This window comes from Felis catus, chromosome B3 (assembly GCF_018350175.1).
Source record: "Felis catus isolate Fca126 chromosome B3, F.catus_Fca126_mat1.0, whole genome shotgun sequence".
In the NCBI taxonomy this organism is placed as follows: Eukaryota; Metazoa; Chordata; class Mammalia; order Carnivora; family Felidae; genus Felis; species Felis catus.
This window is the reverse complement of record NC_058373.1, coordinates 105155047-105179016: the sequence shown is the minus strand read 5'-3', so window position 1 is coordinate 105179016 and position 23970 is coordinate 105155047. Positions and strand designations below refer to the sequence as shown.

The following is a 23970-nucleotide window of genomic DNA, read 5'->3' as shown; positions in this document are numbered from 1 at the left end:
AAAAAAAATGGAGGTAAGACTAACCCCAAATACAGAGCTTTGATTTTTCTACTGAGCCGAAAGGAAGGCCTAAGGACCTAAAGAACCAAAGGACCTAAAGAAGTAAATTATGTATCCTTCTTGTTAGGTTATTGAACTGCTGTTTACAGCTTACATTATTAGTGTATGTTCATCACTGCATGACTGCCCTCGGTCGCCAGAAGCAGCCCAGGCCCTCACAATTTAAGAGTTAGCAGGTATGGGGCGCCTGGGTGGCGCAGTCTTTTAAGCGTCCGACTTCAGCCAGGTCACGATCTCGCGGTCCGTGAGTTCAAGCCCCGCGTCGGGTTCTGGGCTGATGGCTCAGAGCCTGGAGCCTGTTTCCGATTCTGTGTCTCCCTCTCTCTCTGCCCCTCCCCCGTTCATGCTCTGTCTCTCTCTGTCCCAAAAATAAATAAACATTGAAAGAAAAAATTAAAAAAAAAAAAGTTAGCAGGTGTAAGTCACATATAATTATTTTGTTGGGTATGGTGTGTTCCTTCCTCTGTCTTCTATTTGGGAACTTGGGCTGATGTCAAAATCTGATTGTAATCAAACAGAAGAGAGGACAACATCAGCATCCAGTGTTACTGGTGAACTGGGAAGGGTTTTTGGTTCAGAATCTTGGAGATGGGTTTAGCTCAGCTCCAAATGATCTTTTTCCAGGCGGGCTGCTCTCAATCTTCACCAAAATCAAGATAATAATATCTATCATCTCAGAAGTTTCCTCGGGCTCCGGCTCCCTTTTTAATCTCTTCTTCTGCCCTTTGTTTCCCACTTCCCCCGCCATCTCCTGTTTTCTGTCATTATGGATCAGTTTGCATTATCTAGATCATTATATAAATGGAATCATACAATATATAATACTCTATTGTCTGCCTTCTTTCACTCAGCATAATTATTTTGAGATGCATCTATGTTGTTTTGCCAATACTTCATTTTTATTGATAAGTCGTATTCCATTTTATGGATATACTATAATTTGTTTAACCATTCATGTCAGCTATTGATGAACAATTTGGATTGTTTCCAGTGTTTCGCTATTACTGCTATAAATATTTGTATGTAAGTCTTTATATGAGCACATATTTCCTGTTCTCTTAAGTAGATACCTACAGGTGAAATGGCTAGATCATACGGTAGGACTATGTTTAATTTTTAAAGAAACTGCCAAACATTTTTCCAAAGTGGTTGTACCATTTTGCATTCCCGCCAACAGCGTATGAGACTTTCAGTTACTTCGTACCGTTACCCACATTTGGTTGGCCAGCCTTCTTAATTTTACCATTCTAGAGTGCTACCACGCCAGAGTGTGGCACCACACCAGACTGCCCCATTTGTTATAACTGATAAACCTACATTTACACATCATTGTCACCCACAGTTTATAGTTTACACTAGGGTACACGCTTGATGTACCAATGTGTGTTTTGACAAATGTATAGTAATATGTATCCATCATCATGGTAACATGCAGAATAGTTTCACTGCCCTAAAAATCCTCTGTGCTCCACCTATCCATCCCTCCACCCCACTCCCCAGCCGGTGGCAACCACTGATCTTTTTACTGTATCGGCACTTTTACCTTTTCCAGGATATCATATACTTGGAATCATACAATGTGCAGCCTTTTCAGATTGACTTCTTTCACTTAGTAATATGCATTTACACTTCCTTCATGTCTTTTCATGGCTTGATAGCTGACTTCTGTTAGTGCTACATGATTCCCACTGTTTGGATATACCAAGGTTTTTCGTTCACCCGCTGAAGGGCATCTTGATTGCTTCCAAGTTTTGGCATTTATGAATCAAGCTGTTGTCAACAACTGTGTGCAGATTTTTCAATTCCTTAGTTTTCACCGTCAGTAAATATACTAAGGAGCATGATTGCCAGATTATATGGTAACAGGTGTACTTTTATAAGGAATTAGAGGCAGCTAGACTGTCTTCCCAAGGGGCTGTTCCATTTTTGCATTCCCACCAGCAACAAATGAAAAGTTTCTGTTGTTTCACATTCTTGCCAGCATTTGCTATTGTCGGTGTTTTGGACTTTTGTATACTAATAGTGTAGATATATCTAATAGTTTTAATTTGCATTTCCCTGTTAACATATGATGTGGAGCATCTTTTCATGTGGTTAGTAGCCATCTGTACTTTTTTGTTTGTTTGTTTTGGTCATCTGTACGTCTTTGATGAAGTGTCTGTTAAGGTCTTTGGCCCATTTTAAAATCCAGTATTTCTTATTGTTGAATTGGAAGAGGATTTTTTTTGTTTATTTTGGATAATAGTCTGCTTTGATCTGAATGGTTGTGGACCCCTGAAATTCATGTTGTTAAAATTCTAGTCTCTAATGATGGTATTAGGAGGTGGGGGTTGGGAGAGGTGATTATATCCTGAGATGGAACCCTCATGATTGAGATTAGTGCCCTCATAAAAGCGGCTCCACAGAGCAACCTAGCCTCCTTTGCCCCAAAAGCCCCCCCCAACCATGCTGGCACCTTTACTGGACTTCCCAACCTCCAGATCTGTGAGATATAAATGTTTATAAGCCACCAAATTTATGGCATTTTTGTTATAGCAGCTCGAATGTACTAAAACAGTCCTTTGTCAGATACATCTTTTATAAATATTTTCTAGTTTGTGAGTTATCTCATTTTCTGTATGAACACCGTTTACATGTGCTTTATTGGCCATTCGTATATCTTCTTTGATGAAGTGTATGTTCAAATCTTTAGTCTGTTTCTTTTAACTGCATTTTTAAACTTTATTTATTTATTTTGAGAGAGAGAGAAAGTGCACAAGCAGGGGAGGGGCAGAGAGAGAGAGAGAGAGAGAGAGAGAGAGAGAATCCCAAGCAGGCTTCACACTGCCAGTGCTGAACCAGACATGGGCCTCAAACTCCTAAACCATGAGATCATGACCTGAGCCAAAATCAAAGTCACATGCTTAACTGACTGAGCCACCCAGGCACCCCTTGCATTGTTTTTGTTTTTTAATTTTTTAATGTTTAAATTTATTTTATTTTTGAGAGAGAGACAGAGTACAAATGGGAGGGGCAGAGAGGGAGACACAAAATCTGAAGCAGGCTCCAGGCTCTGAGCTGTCAGCACAGAACCCAATGTGGGGCTTGAACTCACTAACCACAAGACCATGACCTGAGTCAAAGTTGGACGCTCAACTCACTGGGCCACCTAGGTGCCCCTGCATTGTTTTTTTAATTGTTGAGTTTGAGAGGTTTTTTTATCTATACAAGGACTTGTATAGTCCTTTTTATCTATACAAGGACTATACAAGTCCTTGTATAGATCTTTTTATCTATAAAGGACTTTTTATCTATAAAGGACTATACAAGTCCTTTATCTGATATATGCTTTGCAAATATTTTCTCCCAGGCTATTTCTTGTCTTTATTCCTTTAACAGTCTCTTTTAAAGAGCCATAGTTTTTCATTTTGATGAAGTACATTTATCAATTTATTCCATTTATGGATTACGCTTTTGATATTTTATCTAAGAAATCTTTTGTCAAACCCAACTAGGCATAAGGTGACAAAGATCTTCTCCTATTTTCTTTTAAACGTTTACAGTTTGGGGCACCTAGGTGGCTCAGTCAGTTGAGTATCCATCTCATAAATTCAGCTCAGGTCATGGATCCCCAGTGTCATGGGATCCAGCCCTGCATCAGGCTCCACACTGGAGCATGGAGCCTTCTTAAGATTCTCTCTCCCTCTCTCTCAAAAAAAACCCAAAAAGTTTATAGTTTTAGCTTTTGTGATCATTTGGAATTATTGTATATGGTGTGAGGTACAGTTCCAAGTTATTTTTTGTTGTTGTTGTATATACGGTCTTCCAGTTGTTCCAGCACCATTTTCTTTAGAAGACTATCCTTTTTTTCATTATATTGTCCTCGTGCCTTTATCAAAAACCAGTTGTCCATATATATGGGGACTTATTTCTGAGCTCTGTTCTGTTTCATTGTTCTATTTGTTCAAAATGCTGTTCTTAATGCTGTTTGGTTCATAATAATTCTTGAAACCAGGTACTGTTAAGCCTCCAACTTAATATTAAGAGTTGTTTTGGCTATTTTGGGTCCTTTGCATTCCCATACACATTTTATAATTAGTTTGTCAATTTCTACCAAAAAAAAAAAAAAAACCCTGGGATTTTGATTGTGATTGTATTAAATTTGAGAAGCAAAGAAAATCTTAACATTAAGTTTTATGATTATGAGCAAGATGCATCTCCTTATTTACTTAGACTTTCTTTGTTTGGCCTTAGCAAGATTTTGTAGTTTTCAGTGTTAGAGGTCTTTCCCATCCTTTGTCAGATTTACCCCAACATATTTCATATTTTTGATGCAATTCTAAGTGGAATTTTAAAAATTTTAATTTCTCTTTATTGCTAGTACATAAAAATATGATTGATTTTTGTATATTGATCTTGAATACTGCAATCTTGCTAAACTCACCAGTTTAGATGTCTATGATCTTTTTTGTTTGTTTTTTCTTTTGCCTGAATGCTCTGGCTAGAAACTTCAATACAGTGTTGAATAGAAATAGTGAAGAGTGGACATCCCTGTTTTATTCCTAATCTTAGAGAAAAGAATTCAGTCTTTCCTCATTAAGTATGTTATTAACTGTAGGTTTTTCCTTCATTGGGTTGAGGAAATTCTCTTCTGTTTGCTGGGATTTTTTCAGGAATACATGTTGGATTTTGTCAGATGTTTTTTCTGTATCTTACGTTTTTTTGTTTCAGTTTAATATGATGAATTGTGTTGATTTTTGAATATTAAACCAACCCTGCATTCTTGGGATAAACTCCACTTGACCCATGTTGTGTTTTCCTTTTAATAAGTTGTTGGATTTTACTTGCTAAAATGTTTAGACTTTTTGCATATGTATTCATGAATGGTACTGGCCTTTAGTTTTCTTTTCTTGCAATGTCTTTGTCTGGTTTTGGTGTCAAAGTCATACTGGCCTCATTGTGTGGGTTAGAAGATTCCCTCTTCTTCAATTTTTGGAGGAGTTTAAGTAGAATTAGTATTATGTCTTTCTTAAACATTTGGTAGTATTATGTCTTTCCTTAAAAGTGAAGATAGCTGGACCTAGAGTTTTCTTTGTGGGAAGGTTTTTTTGTTTATTTGTTTTGAGAGAGAGGGCAGGTGCAAGTGAGAGAGAGAGGGCAGGCGCAAGGGGCAGAGAGACAGAGAGAGAGAAAGAGAGAATCCCACGAGGGTCAGAGAGAGAGAGGAGAGAGAGAGAGAAGTAGGGTTCACCTGGGGCTCATGTTTTACACGAAGTGAGGCTTGAGCTCACTCAGTGTGAGACTGGAACTCATGACCTGTGAGATCATGACCTGAGCTCATGTCAGATACTTAACGACTGAGCCACCCAGGCACCCTGTGGGAAGGTTTTTAACTTCAATTCCATTTCTTTCACAAATATAGGATCTAAGTTGTTGAATTCATTTAGCATAAAGATGTTTGTGATAATTCCCTTTTTATTCCTTTAATAGGTATAGGTACAATAGGTAGTGATGTCATCTCTCTCATTCCTGATATTGGTAATTTGTGTCTTTTCTGTTTCCTAATCAGTCTGGCTAGAGGTTTGTCAATTTTATTGATCATCTCAAAGAACTAGATAGTTGTCTTTTGAAATCTGTTACTGTCAAATTGTATCTATTCTAAAATTCTGCTCCACTAGAGCAGTACCTATACTGAAAGCACTTTATTGATATTTGTTGAACCAATTAATGAAAAAAAAAAGAACCACTGATTTCTGCATGTAAAGTCATCTTAATACTACCACATTCTTTTAGATACCAGCCATTCCCTTGTCTCTTACTTATGTCAGTACCTTAGTACGGATAAGATATAACTGAGCAGTATCTCAAGGTTAGGTTAAATGCTTTGAGGATATATATGACCCAAGAGAACGCTAAAGGGAAATGAAGCTAGCAGCTAGCATCGAGGAGGGAGGGAATCTTGAGACAATAAAGAAAATACATGGAAGCTGAAGACAGTGAATCAGAGAAAGTGTGATAAAACTGCAAGTCAGGAATGGAGCGCCTGGGTGGCGCAGTCGGTTAAGCGTCCGACTTCAGCCAGGTCACGATCTCGCTGTCCGGGAGTTCGAGCCCCGCGTCAGGCTCTGGGCTGATGGCTCAGAGCCTGGAGCCTGTTTCCGATTCTGTGTCTCCCTCTCTCTCTGCCCCTCCCCCGTTCATGCTCTGTCTCTCTCTGTCCCAAAAATAAATAAACGTTGGAAAAAAAAAAAACCTGCAAGTCAGGAATCATGGGATATTAAACTAGCAACTTAGGATGAAAGAATATACATTCTAACAAGAAATGATAGTCACATAACATGTAATCCAAGAATGATTACCCAAAGTCATTACAGTAAAAGTTTCAAGTTAATAGCATCATTTTCAAAAAGGTATTGAGAACTGCCCAGATGTTAGAGGAAAAGGGGTACATAAATTGGCTTAGGTAAATTATGAAAAATAGGGTTTCTGTTTATACTCCCCATTTAATATATTGGACTGGAGGGTACCTGGGTGGCTTAATTGGTTAAGTGTCCAACTCTTGATCAACTCATGGTCATGGTCTCATGGTTCATGAATTTGATTCCCGCATTCAGCTCTGTGCTGACAGTGTGGAACCTGCTTGAGATTCTCTCTCTCTTCCCCTCCCTCTGCTCCACCCCCCCCCCACTCACGTGTGTGCATAGGCACGTACGCACGCTCTATCAAAATAAATATATAAACTAAAAAAAAAAAGAACTCTGGTTAAAGGAACCAGGAAAAGGTCATGACACACATACCTAGATGGGGAAAAGAAATCTCTCATTGCTTTCACCAACCTAAAAACAAAACAACACTGACCTGTCTAGTCTCTGTACTACCTAACCACAGTGACCTTGGGTTTACATGTTCCCTATATATTTGTTTTAGACATTGCTGGGGTTTTTTTGTCCAAACTGCACACACTTAAAATGCACTTTTATTAATTTTCACATATGTATATATATATATATGTGTGTATGTGTGTGTATATATACATATATATATGTATATACACACACACACACACACACACACACACCCATGAAACCATCACCACAACCAAATTAGTGAACACATCCATAACCCCCAAAAGTTTACTTGGGCCTCTTTGTAATCCCTTACTCCTACCCTATCCACTACACATTCCTTACCAGTTTCCCAGGAAACCACTGATTTGCTTTCTGTCACTATAGATTATAATGTATTTTCTCAAATTTTATATAAATGGAATTATAAAGTATGTGTACTCTTTTGTCTGGCTTAAATTTCACTCAGCATAATTATATTGAGATTATCTGTTTTGTTGCCTATACATCAGTTTGTTCCTTTTTATTGCTGGGCTGTATTCCACTTTATGGATATGCAACAGTTTATCCATTCATCAACTGATGGACATTTGGGTTGTTTCAAGTCTTTGCACCTACTACGTGTGCACATGCTTTCATTTCTCTTAGCTGAGTATCAACAGGTGGAATGACTGGGTCATAAGTTTAACTTTTTAAGAAATTGCCAAAATTTTTCCAAAGTACCTGTACCATTTTGTGTTCTCACCAGTAGGGTGTGAGAATTCTAGTTCCTCCACATTGTCTCCAACTCTTTCATGGAAGACAATTTGGCAATATCTGTTGAGATTAAAGCTGCACAAATACTTTGCTCCAGTGATTCCACTCGAGGAATTTATCCTATAGGCATTCTCACACATGTGTGAAAGGACATATATATAAGGCTGTTAGCTACAGCATTGTATTAAAAATTAGAACAGAGCAAAATGTCCATCATTATGGGTGCAGATAATAAATTGTGGTGTGTTGGTATCTGTGTTGCTGTAAAAATAATCAGGAAAGCATAGTTGTTTTTGGAAGGATAACTGATAACACCAGTTGCCTCTGGGAAGGGGAAAGTAAGGCCAAAGGTAGGAGATTGTCACATAGTCTGGTGTCCTATTTTGAACCATCTGGATGTATTACCTACTCAAACAATAGATTTAAAACTTTTTAAATGCCTCTGAAACTAAAGCAGTTATTAAAAACAATTTTAGAATCTAAACCTTTCCACTTTAGAGATAAGAAATCTGACACTTGGCAGTGGTCAAGTGATTTGCCATGTTCAAATAGTTAGCTCAGTTATAAATGAGTACTGATAAGTCCTATTAAGGAGAATCCCATACCCCATAAGTTCTCATTGTAGTCATTTATTTATTTATTTATTTATTTATTTAAAATTTTTTTTTTCAACGTTTATTTATTTTTTTGGGACAGAGAGAGACAGAGCATGAACGGGGAAGGGACAGAGAGAGAGGGAGACACAGAATCGGAGACAGGCTCCAGGCTCTGAGCCATCAGCCCAGAGCCCGACGCGGGGCTCAAACTCACGGACCGCGAGATCGTGACCTGGCTGAAGTCGGACGCTTAACCGACTGCGCCACCCAGGCGCCCCTCATTGTAGTCATTTAAAACGATGATGTCTTTGTTAAAAATGCAACCATGATACCCAGGGAGCAGAAGCTTAAGACACTAACGTAATGGAACAAATACTGACTGGGGAACCAGAAATGGGCGGGGGTCCTAATTCTGCTATTTATTATTCCCTGGTTTCTTTGTAGTATTTCAATTGATTAGCCATAATTTATTATTTATGTTTTATTAACATTTATTTATTTTTTTGAGAGACAGAGCGTGAGCGGGGAGGGGCAGAGAGAGGGAGTCACAGACTCCAAAGCAGGCTCCAGGCTCTGAGCTGTCAGCACAGAGCCCGACACGGGCTCAAACTCGCAAATCGCAAGATCATGACCTGAGCCAAAGTCGGATGCTTAACTGACTGAGCCATCCAGGCACCCTGAGTGAGCCATAATTTTTTTTATCCATTCTTCTGTTAATGGACATTTAAGATGTTTGGTCAGCACAAACCATTCTGCAAAGAATAGTCTAACATAAATCTCTTGGAGCATACACCGTAGATTTTCTCTAGGATATATGGAACTGTTTGGTCAAGGGGGTGTTCCCCTCATCTTTACAAACCAAAATAGATGTATTAATTTATACCTGCACACACTACATGGGAATTCCTATTTTTTTAAATACTTTCTAATGCTTGAGGTTGCAAGACATTAAAAAAATCTGTGTGACATCATTAATCACTAAGGAGATGCAAATTAAAAAAAAAAAAAGACACAATGAAATACCACTATGCACCTATTAGATGGCAAAACAAAAAACCCCAAATGAATATATCTAATGCTGACAAGGATGTAGTGCAACTGAATTCTTGTGTATCACTGCTGGGAATGCAGAATTGTAGAGTGCACATACAATCCAGCAACCTTACTTCTAGGTGTTTCCCCAAGGGAATTGAAAACCTATGTCCACGCAAAAGCCTGTATGTGTATACTACTAGTGGCTTTATTCATAATTATTAAGTGCCTTAGAAAGTTTTAAATTTCAATGGATTTAGATTTAGTTTCGGTTTTTGAGAGCAGGTTTGGATCGGGATCCAAGAGAATTTCTGAGAGCAGTTACCACTTGGTGGGAAAACTGCCCCATCAAAGGAAAACCACCAGTAAAGCCTGAGTGTGTTCACAACTGTTTTGTCAAAGCTTAGCTATTATAAGGGCAGTCTTGGAGATAATGGCTACATCAAGGAAATGGTTTAATTCTCAGAATCCCTTATGGACTGCCGAGGCACATTCATCCTTTGAAACCAAGAGAAACTTCAGAGTTTGCTATCCTCCATAAAAAGGTTTGGGGACCGAGAAAAAGTTCTCTAGAGTATAAATATGTCTTGGGATATAGTGGAAAAGAAATTACTTGCAGGATTTGCAGATAAAATATGGGATGCCCAGTTAAATTTCAATTTCAGGTAAGTAACAACTTTTCAACGTTTATTTATTTTTGGGACAGAGAGAGACAGAGCATGAACGGGGGAGGTGCAGAGAGAGAGGGAGACACAGAATTGGAAACAGGCTCCAGGCTCTGAGCCATCAGCCCAGAGCCCGACGCGGGGCTCGAACTCACGGACTGCGAGATCGTGACCTGGCTGAAGTCGGACGCTTAACCGACTGCGCCACCCAGGCACCCCAGTAACAACTTTTACATAGGGCATACTTACACTAAAAAATTATCTGTTGTTGGTCTGAAATTCAAACTTAGCTGTGTGTCCTGTGTTTTTATTTGCTAAATCTGGCAACCTAAACTGGTGAGACTCTTGAACCACATGGTCTTATTTAATGTAACTTAGCGTTGAGAAGAAATCTAATTACTTGTGTGGAATAATCATTTATTTACGTGACAGTTTTAAGCTTGTCGTGGAACTTTTCAAAATGAATTCTGATGATACAGATTACAAAATGAAGATAATTTCATAATTTTGTTAACTTCAAATTCTAAAATTATAAACACTGCCCTTCTTACTCTGTTTTAAAAGATATTTAAAAAGATATAATGGGTCTAATATGAATATATAAAAAGGTTGTTTGTGCTTAACAAGAAAAAACGTCATTTGGTTTTGTAACAAAATGTAAAGACCTACAAAAAAAAATGTCTCCTGTGTGAAAACACCAAGCATATGTTAGAAATTCTGCATTAGTACAGACTCCATTGTAAGAGTCCTTCAACCTTCACTAATGATGAATGCCATCATATACCGTTGTCTTCCTGTAATGGGATAAAAATCTGTGTGTAACCATGTGGAGTAATGGAAGAGGGAAGAAGACACAAGAAGGAAAAAAATTCATCAGTTTAAGAATATTTTGAGTTGAGGATTAGATGGTTTAACACGTCTACCCTGTTCAAATGGTATTTTCACATTATTCCCTTGTGAAAAGAACCACAAAGACAACTTATAGATGTCTGACTTGTACATAAGAATCACTGGTAGAAAACAGAAACAATAGCAATTCAAAAGTAATTTTTTTCAACTTAAGTAAACATAGTTTTTGACCATCTTACCGTGTATTGGATGCTGGATCAGGCATTTTGTGGGATACGAGTATGACTAGGTACTTAAGGAACTAAACACCTGGTAGGGTAGAAAGACGCATGCATAAGTAAACACAATACAAGGCAAGTTGTCAACTAAAATAATAGGTTGAAAATGCAATCAGAGCATAAAAGGCAGTGATACTCTGCTGGTGGTAAGTCAGCAAAAACGTCATTGAAAAGTGGCTCTTGAGATGGCTCTGGACAAGTAGGGACAGAGTGGTGGGGAGAACAGAGGGGCAGGAAGAGGCAGAGCTGGGCAGGTGCATTGTTTGGGTTTAAAGCAGCAAAACTGCTTTGAATACATGATGTGGGAGGAGTTATTTATAAAATGAATGTCTCTGCGTGACCTGGCTCCCGCCTCTCTCGACTCAAGTGTTTTTGACCTGGCTCATTACCCCCTTGCCCCATGCACTTGGAGCGCTTTACTCTCCCAACCTGCATCCCTAGCCAATTCATTATCCTCACTGAGGGTCAGTTTTACTGTTGCTTTCTCTGCAAAGCTTTCTCTGACCACCTTTACCTTCAAACTAGTTGGGCTCCTATATCGTATATCATGGCACCCCATACCTTAATATGTTTGTCACACGTATAGTTAAGAAATAAACATGTATCTCATTAGATTATACATTGCCTAAAGACAAGGATCTTTTTCTGTCTTGTTCACTGTTTTAACTTCTGGGACTTAGCACAGTCCCTGGCACACAGAAGATACCTGACAAATTGTTGATGAATGAATTATGGTAATACGTTTTATGTGTGGTTGAATATAGCTTCAAATGCTTTCACAGTGTTGACAGTTCTGTTAAATTACAGGGGTTATAAGAAAGTTATATTTTAGAATTTGTAAGAAATATGTAAGCAAATTAATAGCTTAACCCATATGGATTTCTAGAACTTAAAGCAATTTCATAGAAGACAGTGTGTGTGTGTGTGTGTGTGTGTGTGCGCTATATACCAAAGTTCAAACATGTTTTTTTTAGTGAAGGGCAGGAAAACTAGAAATACAACAAACAATAAAGGCACACAACGGAATACTGAAATAAACCTCGATAATCTTCAAATACCTTTAGAGACAGCACCTTCTATTTTAAAGAGTATCTTTATACTTTTTTAGTCACATGCAAGTGCTATCCTAAATTTAGCTAAATTCAAAATATGCCTCATATTTGAATTTAATAGTCAATATTCATTTACTTTCAGAATCCTCTCCAGCTTCAAAATAGAAGGATTTTAATAGTGCCCGTATACCCATTGAATGAATATATAATTGTGCTCTCTGCAGCAAAGTCCCAATACTTCATTACTAGATTTATATTGATTAGAAGGGATGGCATTCAAGCTGGTAACCAGTTATCTCATTTACTGAATCGTTAGTGAAGGAAATCATTAAAATATCCCACGTATGAATCTACGGTTGCCTCCAAGTTCCAACTAGATTTGAATGACACACTTTTTTCATTTTTATAATTAAGTACTAGAAACATTTTATTGTAAAGACTGATGAATATATCGAATATGCTTTGTTTTATAAAGTCTGATTTTCCAACTGTAAGATACTGGCACTTGGGGAAAAAACAATCACTTAAATGAAAACTAAAAATATAAAGCCTATGTTTAAAACATGGCCTTTATTAATACTGCCCACTGAGCTCCATTTTTATTTTACATTGAAATACTTCTGCTTTGCAAAGAAAAGACAGGAAAGTGCATTTTACAAGAGTACTTTTTTTCTTTTTAATTCTCTGCGAAAATGGAAGGAATCTGAATCACAAGTTCACAATGTGGTAAAATGAAATTAAGAAACAATGATTTCAGTAATGCTATGCCATCACTAGTGTTTGGCTCTGACTTTGTTCTTGTAAATCAGATCCTGATATACAGTCTAGAGCATCTAGGTTATTACTCTACAGCATATTAAACACAGAAAAGGAGGTTTAAAAAAAACCCCTTTCAATGTACAAACATGAATTTAAAAACTGATTTTAAAAAATCACCTTTTTACATAATGTATATGGCAAAAATGCTTTAAATACATGATTTTGGAAGAATTATTTACAAAATGTATCAGTCTGTGGAACAATTCACAGACAAAGCATACATAGTTGCTTTACTTAGTTGTTGCATCTCAACTTTGGGAGATAAGAAATTTATTCGGCAGTATAGCAAACATAAAAACTATGACAAAGTATTGTAAGGGCAACCAAAAATTTGATCCTCGAAACAGTTTAAATACTAGGACTGCCAAAGTTTCTAAACGAGGACATACTTTAATGATGCAGATGCCCATTTAGAGTCCGTGCTGTCTGAAGGACGGAGACGCGCTCCCTTCAGCGCGGGCAGAGCTGCTGGATGCAACCTCCTGTGAAAGGGACAGCTGAGAGCTATTGTCATCCAAAGAGTGAATTAACCTAGAATTTTCTTTTTTTCCATTTTATTAATATTTTAAAAAATACATAAAAATACAACATCCAATGTCTGAATAAATATATTTAACAAGTTGCAAGATAATACCTTATTTTACACAAAATTTTCAGCTTTAGAAATCTTGTTAAATAACTTCATTGTTGTTATATATTTCATTTTTGTCTTTTTGTAACAAAATAAAAACTCTGAAATTACATAGAAAAAAGACAAAATATTTTTGTCAAGGGATAAGATAGTCCACTGAAAACTTATTCACAATTCCACTGTAAACATTAATAAACATTAAAATATTTGCATAATTGTGTGCTCAAAAATCCTATAAAAAGTGGAAGACTTATTACAACTGTAGTTTTCAGTCAACTACACTTCCTTTCACAATTTATTTTGTCCCATTTACACCTTTAAACCTGGGCACACTGCTGAACATATACTTTGGCAGTTCTAAATAGCAAGTGCTTCCACAAAAATAAAAAAACAACAGCAACAATAATTAAAAAAAAAAAAACACAACATAAACCCCCTACTCACCAAGTGTTCAAATACATCTTAGTGAAAGTGCAGCAGTCACTATTCAGCTGGATAATATTTTGATGTTTATCATGTGCACTTGCTTGTCTATGATTTCTATAACATTTGAAAGCTTTATTATACAAATTCAAATTTGCTAAGTGCCCTTTTTCTATCTTCACAAAAAATGAAAAATTAGGAAAAATTATGACAAATATGGCAGGCTGCCTAACCTTCAGTTATTAATCAGCTTATTGTTTGCAACAGAAAAAAAAAGAAAAGAGAGGGAATAGATACAATCCAGCCTGGAAAAGTATACAGGATATACTTAGCAATGTCAAACCAGTTGAGTGCTTTCTGTGGTTGTATTTCAGGGTTTTGGGATTTATGTCCATGGCAGCAAACTGCTGGGAAGGCAGAGAAAGCGTTCATCACCTGCATTCTACAGCAAGCACATTTTGTGGGGGAGATGATGATGATGGGCTCATTCCAGTGTCTGACGAAGCAGATGACATGGAGGCTCCTGCATGAGACACTGCGGAAGCCAAACAACTACATTAGACCCAAAACGATCAAAGATACCTAGCCACTGGCAAATTAGAAATACATTTACCATTCATTTCAATCAGTCCCCTTAAATGGTGCTAAAGGAATAACATCTCACAGAATTTCCTGTAACCAGCTAACCACTGGCTTCCTATCCTTATCCTGCCCGACAGACCTAATGGACACGACATTCCCACAGGCGACAGTAGTTATCTAGGTCAGGTATCAGAATCATAAGGATCGGGATGGAAGTGTAGTTGTGTGATTAGAAAAAAGTCCTCACGTGACTTTAACATACCGCTCTAGGAGGAAATAACACAGGTTAAGGATCACCACCCTGTGCATTTGGTACTTTGCCATTTTTTAATGTATTTTATCTTCTCTTTCTTGGCAACCCTTTCCTATCTCCTGCCAATCTTTGCCTAATTGTTCCTAAATAAGAATTTAGGAAAATTAAAAATTAAAAATTTTTGTTTAAGTAGATCTCTCTCAGTGTATACATGTACTATCACTGTGACATGTAACTTGTTATTATAAATTCTAATATGCAGAAGTTACTCAATGTCTCACTTTAATAACTCACTTCACACTCAAAAAAAAAACTGAGAAAACAAAAAAGGGAAGACTGTAATGAAAGAATCTTTTTTTAGTTGTGTGAAAGTCCTATCACCTTTAGGAAATTTAAAGCAGATCAGGGTGCTCTGAAGAAATTTCAATTTGTTAATTTGCTTTTCTTTTTGAGTTTAGAAGTTCTGTAAAGACTGCCTGCTATTTACAGTCTTTAAAGAAAAGGACAAACATGGAAAGCCTGATCTCCTTCCATTAGCTCCGTCTTATTTCTAGGAGTAAAGATTGCTGGACTTGGACTGGATTCAAGACCACATATAATACAACTCATCTTCTCAGAAATATATCCCCGGAGTCTCTGCATTGGCAGAAAACTCTCAATATGGGCAAGCCTGTCGGGTAATTTACCTTTTTGTAAGAGACCGCCTTCCCAAAGCCCTCCCCTCATGTACATCCTACTTCTGGAATAGTTGGCTCTCTCAGCCTGCTCTGCAGTGGTCATTCTATAGCTTTCACTCATCACCTTGGTATTTGCCTCACTGTTTTCCTAGGTAGGATTCCTTGTTTGCTGGATCTCATGTTGTCTTCTTAGCTTTCTAGTTTCTAGTTTGGCTTCTAGTTTCTAGTGCTACCATTGAGAAATCTGACATGAGAAACCTGATGCTGTTCTGAGACCCTTTTTTTAGATACTTTATTTTAATTTTATTTATTTTAGAGAGCACACGCACGAACACAGTGGAGGGGCAGAAGGAGAGAGAGAGCCAGAAGGAGAGACCATCTTAAGCAGGCTCCATGCTCAGCACTGAGCCCAACTTGGGACTCAATCCCACCATGTCATGATCATGACCTGAGCGGAAATCAAGAGTGGGTCACTCAACCAACTGAGCCACCCAGGCGCCCCTAGATATGCCTTTATATGATAAAATTTTAGGTTCTTCTTGTTACACATAGGATTCTGAAATTTCACAATGTGCTTTGGTGTGATTTTTTTCCCCCGTTCTTTAGAGAGATTACGGTGAATTCTTTCAATCTCCTAATTCATATCCTTTATTTCTGGAAATTTTTCTTATAATAGTTCTTTGATGACAGTGTCCTATGTTTATTCAGTGCTTTTTCTAGAAATTCTGTGATTCAGAAGGTGTATCTCTTGGCCAGATCCTATACTTCTCTTAGTTCTTTTCCCCTATTGTCTTTTTGACCATCTACTGGAATTTCTTTAGCTTTGCTCTCTCTTCTATTACATTTTTTAAATTCCTATCATATTTTTAATTTTTGAGAGATCCTTCTTGGTCCCTGAATTGTATTACTAGTATCATATTTTCGTTTCAAGACTGCAATACCTTTCCTGCGTCTGTGTCTAGCTATAGTTTGATGTTCTGGATAGGACATTGTCTGTTTTTTCCAAGGTCCTTTTTTTACTCTCATTTTCTACTTTGGTTTCTACCTTTATGTAGAAGCCTTCCTATCTGCTCTTGTGGCTTCCATATTTAAAAGGAGGATATCAAAAAGCCAACTGGAAGCTGTGCACAAGTATGCAGAGCTTTTCAGTGATGGGCAGTATATATGTACTGATTGGCAAGGATCTTGCTTTTTGGTTCAGGAACCTCCAAATGTTGGTATCTGTGTTAGTCATTCCTCTTGGGTTGAACAGCTTCTCCAGAGGAATTCTTCAGTCTCCTCCCAAGAATGAGCATAAGCTTAGTTGTCAGCTTTCAGGAAGCCAAAAGGATAAGAGTTACAGTTGGAAAAGGGATAGGAATCTCATCATTCAGTATTGTATACTTCTGCTCAAGCTCCTTATTTCTGGTTTTGCACTTAACCCTCACCTTCAGTTAAGACTGGTGTACCTGAAGTCTACAAGCCTATTCATTCCCCTCTCCCTCCAATAAGTTAATTTCTTACTTTTCTGCTAAAGCTGCAGAAAAGGGTAGTTTGTTTCACAGCATGGGACGAAAGAATCCAATTTCTCCTTCCATTTTCAACCAATCATTTTTAATCTCACATATATCCCTGCTTTCTGGGGTGATATGATATAGACTGGCTTGCTTCTTGTTTTGTCCTAATGCAAGGATAAACAAGCTTAGGTTTTTGCATTCTGCTAGGACAGTTACAGCTGTCTGTCTGCTTCTCAGCTTGTAAGAGTTAAGCTGTCGATATGTCTTGTCTACTGTGGTCTGCTGCCCCCTTATCTTGTTCTTGTGGGTACAGGGCTTTTCTTTACTCTTATTTTATAGTGGGGCTTGGGGATGGATCTGATGTGAATATATCAATGTTTAGCTATAATTCTGTGCAGTTTTAAGGTATAGGCCAGGCATTACTCTCTCTCCAAGATTAATCCAAACTAATCTCTCCTTCCACCAAGTAGTATCACTCTTGGGGCCCTCCTCACACACTCTCCCACTAGAAGTTAAGATCTTTTGAGATCAAGGTCCGTATTTCATTCATCTCTGTACTTACCACCTGGAAGAGGGCCTAGCACATAGTGTGTATGCATTAATGTTGTTGAGCTGAACTGTTTCAATGAATGTTGTTGAGCTGCTTAGGAAATAATTTATGATCCCAACAAAATAGTCTCTTTGAAGATAAGCTCATATGTCCATTAATTTTGGTGAACCTCATAATAACAGATATAGTGCCTGTTAATAGGTAGCCAATAAATGTATGTTAAGCAAAGACTGAATTTCAGAGGGAGTAACTCTTCTTGAGAACCCATCACATTTAGTAAAATCACACATTTTGTAAAACAGTTCATAGTCCTTTTCAAGAATCTCATCCTGATTAATTCAGTTGTTGACTCACTCATTTCAACAATAGCACAAAGACAGCATAAGGAATCTAAAAACAACAATGTGTACTATATATATTCAAAGACTAACCTAAATCTTCAAAAATGATAGTGTATATTTGAAAAACAGAAGGAAGAAAAATTACAATCAAATTACCTTCTCTGTCTTTCTTTTTTAATCTTTTTCTCCTCCTGTCTATGGTTGCCACTTCGGATTTCAAAGACATGTAATATTTTCTTATTTCTTGTAATTTTTCTTGGAGAAAAGAGATTCTCTCTGTACTGTTCATATTATCTAATTCATCTAAAAGGGAAAAAAAAGTTAATTTGGTTTAAAAAAATTACTTAAAAGAATATGGCAGTTGTATCAAAAATCCAACTTATAAATCCTCAAAAGCTTTAATTTATGAAAACTTTTACATATTAATAGCTAAATAAGGCTCTATAAACAAGTATGACACTAATTACATTCATGAGTAAGATTTCTGTATGTAACTCAAATTTCTTGTACTAAATATATATTACTTAATGATGTATTACTTAAATGATCAGCAAATAACAAGAAAACATCAACACACAGCAACTGTGATCTATAATTATATTTATCTAAATTGTTTCTTTGTATAGATGATTTTTTCGTTTATTAGTTATTTACAATTACCAATACTAGAAAGGGTATTTCAGTTTCAATGATATATACAAATCACCATCTTATTTTGTAACTGGAGATCTTTCAGGTTAGTATTTATCAGGTTAGTATCATGAAAAGATACAGATTTATATTTAAGTGGTAATTACTGATAAGGCAACATTTGGAAACCTACATAAATGAATTTGGTAATCATTCTTTCTCATTTTGACATTTTAAGGTAAGTACCACTTTACAATATACATTCAGGTTTTCTAAAGCTTCTTACTGAGTTGAAAGCTCCATTTATATGTTCTAGGGGATGAATTTGGATGTTTATCCCTGTGTTTATCTTTTTCTCCATCTTTGATGTGAGGGGAAATCCTTGCAGGAGATCGTGCAAGCTTCTGTGGCTTAGACACACTAAGATGCTTTACTGGTGTACATTTACTTGAATTGTCCAGGACAGGAAGATCTTCACTATCACTGCTTTGTCCTATAATAAGAAAAAATTGATTCAGAGATTATAAATGATAAAAATCTCAAATATCAAAATGCAGCAGACCCAGCAATTGCATTTTTGTAATATCCTACAGAAATAAGTGTACAAATGCACAAATTTCTTTTTTTAATGTGTATTTATTTTTGACAAAAATAAAGAGCGTGAGCGGGGGAGGGGCAGAGAGAGAGGGAGACACAGAAACCGAAGCAGGCTCCAGGCTCTGAGCTGTCAGCACAGAGCCCAACGCAGGGCCTGAACCCACGAACCGTGAGATCATGACCTGAGCCGAAGTCTGGTGCTTAACCGACTGAGCCACCCAGGTGCCCCACAAATGCACAAATTTTTTTTTTTTTAATTTTTTTTTCAACGTTTTTTATTTATTTTGGGACAGAGAGAGACAGAGCATGAACGGGGGAGGGGCAGAGAGAGAGGGAGACACAGAATCGGAAACAGGCTCCAGGCTCTGAGCCATCAGCCCAGAGCCTGACGCGGGGCTCGAACTCACGGACCGTGAGATCGTGACCTGGCTGAAGTCGGACGCTTAACCGACTGCGCCACCCAGGCGCCCCTGCACAAATTTCTTAATAGCAAAGAAATAGACATCTAAATGCCCACCAGTAGGAAAATGGTTAAAAATTATACACGGTTGATCACTGAACAACGTCGGGGTTAGAGGCACCGACCCCCATGCAGTCAAAAATCTACAATTACTTTTGACTCCTCCAAAACCTATTTACTAATAATAGCATGCTATTGGCCAGAAGCCTTACTGATAACAAAGTTGAGTAACACACACTGGTATGTTATATACAACATTATATACTGTACTCTTATAACAAATTAATCTACAGAAAAAAATGTTAGAAGATCACAAGGAAAATACATTTACAGTACTGTAAAAAATCTGTTTATAAGTGGACCTGCACAATTTAAACTTGTGTTGTTCAAGGGTCAAATATACTACTGAATACTTTGCTAAAGTGGTTAAAAAGAATTAGCTAAAGTTTATAAGAACAAAAATGGCAAAATATCCAATATATATTATTAAATGAAAACTCAAAGTTATGAAACAATATGTGTAGTATTGCCCCATTTAGGTTTAAAACCAAAAACAACCCAAACTGCATAATTGAAGGACAGAAACAACTGATGTATACACATCCTTTAACATATATATATGTTTGCATACATATGAATTGCATAATTGTTTGCAATTCTATCCCTCCTCACCAAATTTGTACTTAGAGATGCTTTTGCTCTTCACTTCATCATAAATTAGAATTGTTTCCTTCCCCCCCCCCCCATCTTCTATATCCTGCTTCCACCCTACTCTCTCTCAAAAGCCAACCTTGCCTTCTGACAAGGCAAGGTTAAGGGTTACCCACTCAATTTCCCAGCCTCTCCTCTATCTGTATCTGTCTTTATTGACTTTTTTTTTGGGGGGGGGGTGGGGGTCAAAAAGAGTGTTTCTGAAGACTACTCTCTTCAGCTGTACTCTTAAAACCATCCACTCCAGCTCCCCTGGAATATCTCAACATCAATTATCCATCTTCTTTTAGCTTCAACTTCTTTTCCCAGAGTCTGCCAACATGCTTAGATCTTTCCCACTCTTAGAGGAGGTAAAAAGAAAACTTCCCCTTTTAGCTGGCACCTCCTTCCTTCTCTTTTAAAGTAAAATTTCTTGAAAGAAACTTTGTTATCCTGATTTCCACATCTTCTAATCACATTCCTGTGCTCTTGTTAGGGTCCCAACATTTACAACTCAACAAATCCAATCAATGTATTTAATCTTATTGCATATCCAATAGCATTTGAAACTTTTTTATTCAAACCCACCGGCATTTACTGATTTGCATTTGTCTCAGATCAGTGCCCATACAGATATCTCACATAATTCTGTTGGTCCTTTTTCTCTTTTTACATCTCTTCCACAGGAATCGCATCTTCTTACAATCCTTTACACAACCATCTTCTAAAAACAGACTCTTCGAAGCTCCACACCCCTATTTCCCTAGTACTGGGTATCTCTAACCCAACATTCCCTGAATTACTTACTCTTCCAACAGCCTGCTGCTACTCCTCTATCCCACGTGTCCATTAGCCAGTCCCTCATATGTAACTAATAATGACTGAGTCCTAATGATTTCACTTCCCATCTCTTTAGTTCATTTCTTCTTGCCAAAGATTAAGCCAGATATTCTTTCCCAAAAGTAAAACTGATGATCTCCTTTCTTCCTTTTTAATCCTTTTTACTTTTTATTTTGAGACAATCTTCAAACTTAGAAAAAAGCTGTAAGAAGTTACCAAAACATGTTTTTCTGACCCATTTGAAGGTTAAGTTGCCCTGCCACACTTGAGTATTTGGTGTTTATTTCTTATAAACAAGAACATTCTCCTCGTGTTATCTGCAAACTGGCCCCCAACTTAGCAGTTTATATGTCATATTTCTGAGTGTTGGAATCTGGGAGCAGCTTGGTTGAGTGATCTGGTTCAGGTAATTCTTGTGATGTGGCAGTCAAGCTTTTAGCTGAGGCTGTGGTCTCTGTAGACTTGACTAGAGCTGAAGGATATGCTTCCAAGACGGTTCACTCGCATGGCTACTACTGGCAGGAGGCCTCAGTTCCTTGCTGGCTGTTGGCAGGATAAGCTCAGTTCCTCACCATGTGGACCTCTCTATACCTGCTGTGCCGTCATGACTTGGCAGCCAACCTTCACCAGAGCAAGTGATCCAAGGGAGAGCAAGGAGGAATCTGGAGTGCCTTTCATGACCTGTTCTCTTGAAGTCCTACTCTATCACTTCATTTGTTACAAGTGAGTCACTAAATTCAGCCCACATGCAAGGGAAGGGAATCAGGCTTTGCCTCTTGAAGAGGGGACTATCAGTAAATTTGTAGATCTGGTTTTAAAACCACCACACTCTTATAGAACCACAATACAACCATCAAAATCATGAAATGAACACAAATCTATTATCATCATCCAATCTTCCTATCCCATACAAGTTTCTCTACTTGACCTGGTAATGTCTTTTGTAACAATAGGATCCAGGTGAGAATTATATGCTGCATTTAATTGTCATGTCTCTTAAGTCTGCTTTCATCTGGAACAGTTCCTCTTTCTTTGACTTTCATGACCTTGACAATTTCTCAAATTGCAGACCAGTTATTTTACAGAATACCCTTCAGTTTGAATTTGTTGATGGTTCCTCATGATTACATTCAGGTTATGCATCTTTGACAGGAATGTCACAGAAGTGCAGCTGTGTTCTTCTTGTATCCTGCCAGGTAGTACATGATTTCCTCTTGTCCCATTACTGGTGGGGTTCACTTTATGTGACAAACGTAGTATCTGCCAGGCACAATGATGTTATTCAGTTGCCCTTGGTAATTCCTACTGCCTCTCTCTTCTCATTTCCCATCGCTCTTTCTCTCTACATCTGTATTGTCCAGCCACAGGTGGCTATGGTTCAGAAATTTTCCTTTGAAATGGCTTTGATCTTGTATAAAATTATATGCTCCTTCTGTGGAATATAACCTGGAATTTTCCTTTCAGACTTGTATGAAGGCTTATTTTAGAGATAAAACTTTAATTTATCAAAATCAACCATGTTTATTTCTATTATATTCTATGACTTAGTTTTTATTCCTTATGGTACAAAAATCTTTCTCATGTAATCTGTTGATTCATACTGATTTGTTAATTTCTTCGTTTATTTCCACATGAATTTCATTATCCCCCATTTTAAAAATACTATGATACTATTTAGGAATCAGCTTTTCTAGATTAAAGTAAACCATTCCATTCAGAAATGTAAACTTAATCTGTTTTTACCACTAGAGCAAATATTACTTTTCTATTATTCAAGATCCTCAAATACATTCCTCAATATTAAACTGCTTTACATAAGAAATACAAACGAAGTAAACATAAAAAAATAATCACAGCTATTCCAGCTCCAAATAAAATTGATCAGCCCCTTCAGATCAAAAACTAATGGGAAAACTGCTATTTTCAGAACATAATAAACCAAATTTATTTTTAAATTGACACAAATGATCAAGCCAACAAAATGCTGAAAATATTAACTAAATTTATGCTGTCTAAAGCCAGCATTGGAAAGCACCAACCTGTTCCATTCTTTTCACTTTTGGCTACAGCACTTGTTCGCTTTGGGGTACGCTTTTGCTTTTTTGCCAATAATCCACTATTTCCATCATTTGGCCTTTTCTGACCTGAAATAGGGGGAAGAGACGACTTGAAAAATACATACATTTTGGACACCATTAGTTTATTATAAAAGACATGGAAATTATTTACAGGATGAGAGATTTCAGTGGAATGGGCAGCTTCACATGATACCATTTCAATAATAATTTATTTCGGTCTGCATATTTTCTGAGAATGTCACCCTCTCTAAGAAATAATCCTCGTCATCTAGACCTACTCTAGTGCCTCCATATTCTGAGAGAAGAACTTTACCTCCAACTTTGACGCTAAATGCTTGTTATCTCTCCACCTTTCCCTTTAGAGCCCAGTCCAACAGCTACTACTGTTGCTTGCAATACTTTTTCTTGAGAGTTTTGCAGAAGCATAATGCCTCCATTAGTTGCAGTTCTGGCTGTACTCCTTTCAACTAAAACTCGGTCAAAGGGGGAAGAAACTTTCTAAACGCCTGTCCTGCCATAACTCCGGCCGCTGCAGTTGGTCTTCTGTGCTTGAGCCACCACCACCGCCACAAGAGCAGCTGTATTATTCACCTGTCTACTCCACATGAATTTCTCGATGTACATTTTTTTTTAAAGGCATGGGAAAGGAAAGTGGGGACGTGACGTACAAACGAAAGAAAGAATAGGAGGGAGGGAGGGTGGGAACTTTACAGATCAAGAATGCCTAAAACTCTTAACTTACTAATTTTGGGGCTGAACATAAAGGCTGATGTTCTCCCTAGAAAGTTCTT

General features: G+C 37.4%; 1 protein-coding gene and 1 pseudogene across 3 annotated transcripts in view; both read right to left on the bottom strand.

Annotated features, from left to right (window-relative positions):
* Positions 1 to 12663: 12663 nt before the first annotated feature.
* The window catches only part of ARID4A (AT-rich interaction domain 4A), a 64893-nt gene continuing 53586 nt past the window's right edge, over positions 12664 to 23970 (bottom strand). For all 3 annotated transcript variants that reach the window (XM_023255724.2, XM_019833062.3, XM_023255725.2), the window contains exons 21-24: positions 23141 to 23245; positions 18801 to 19007; positions 18041 to 18187; positions 12664 to 14520 (exon numbers count right to left, since the gene is read on the bottom strand). In XM_023255724.2, coding sequence (XP_023111492.2) covers positions 14417 to 14520; positions 18041 to 18187; positions 18801 to 19007; positions 23141 to 23245 — 563 coding nt within the window. In that variant the 3' untranslated portion in view covers positions 12664 to 14416. The remainder of the gene's footprint in view (positions 14521 to 18040; positions 18188 to 18800; positions 19008 to 23140; positions 23246 to 23970) is intronic.
* On the bottom strand, positions 23252 to 23963 carry LOC102902639 (annotated as a pseudogene).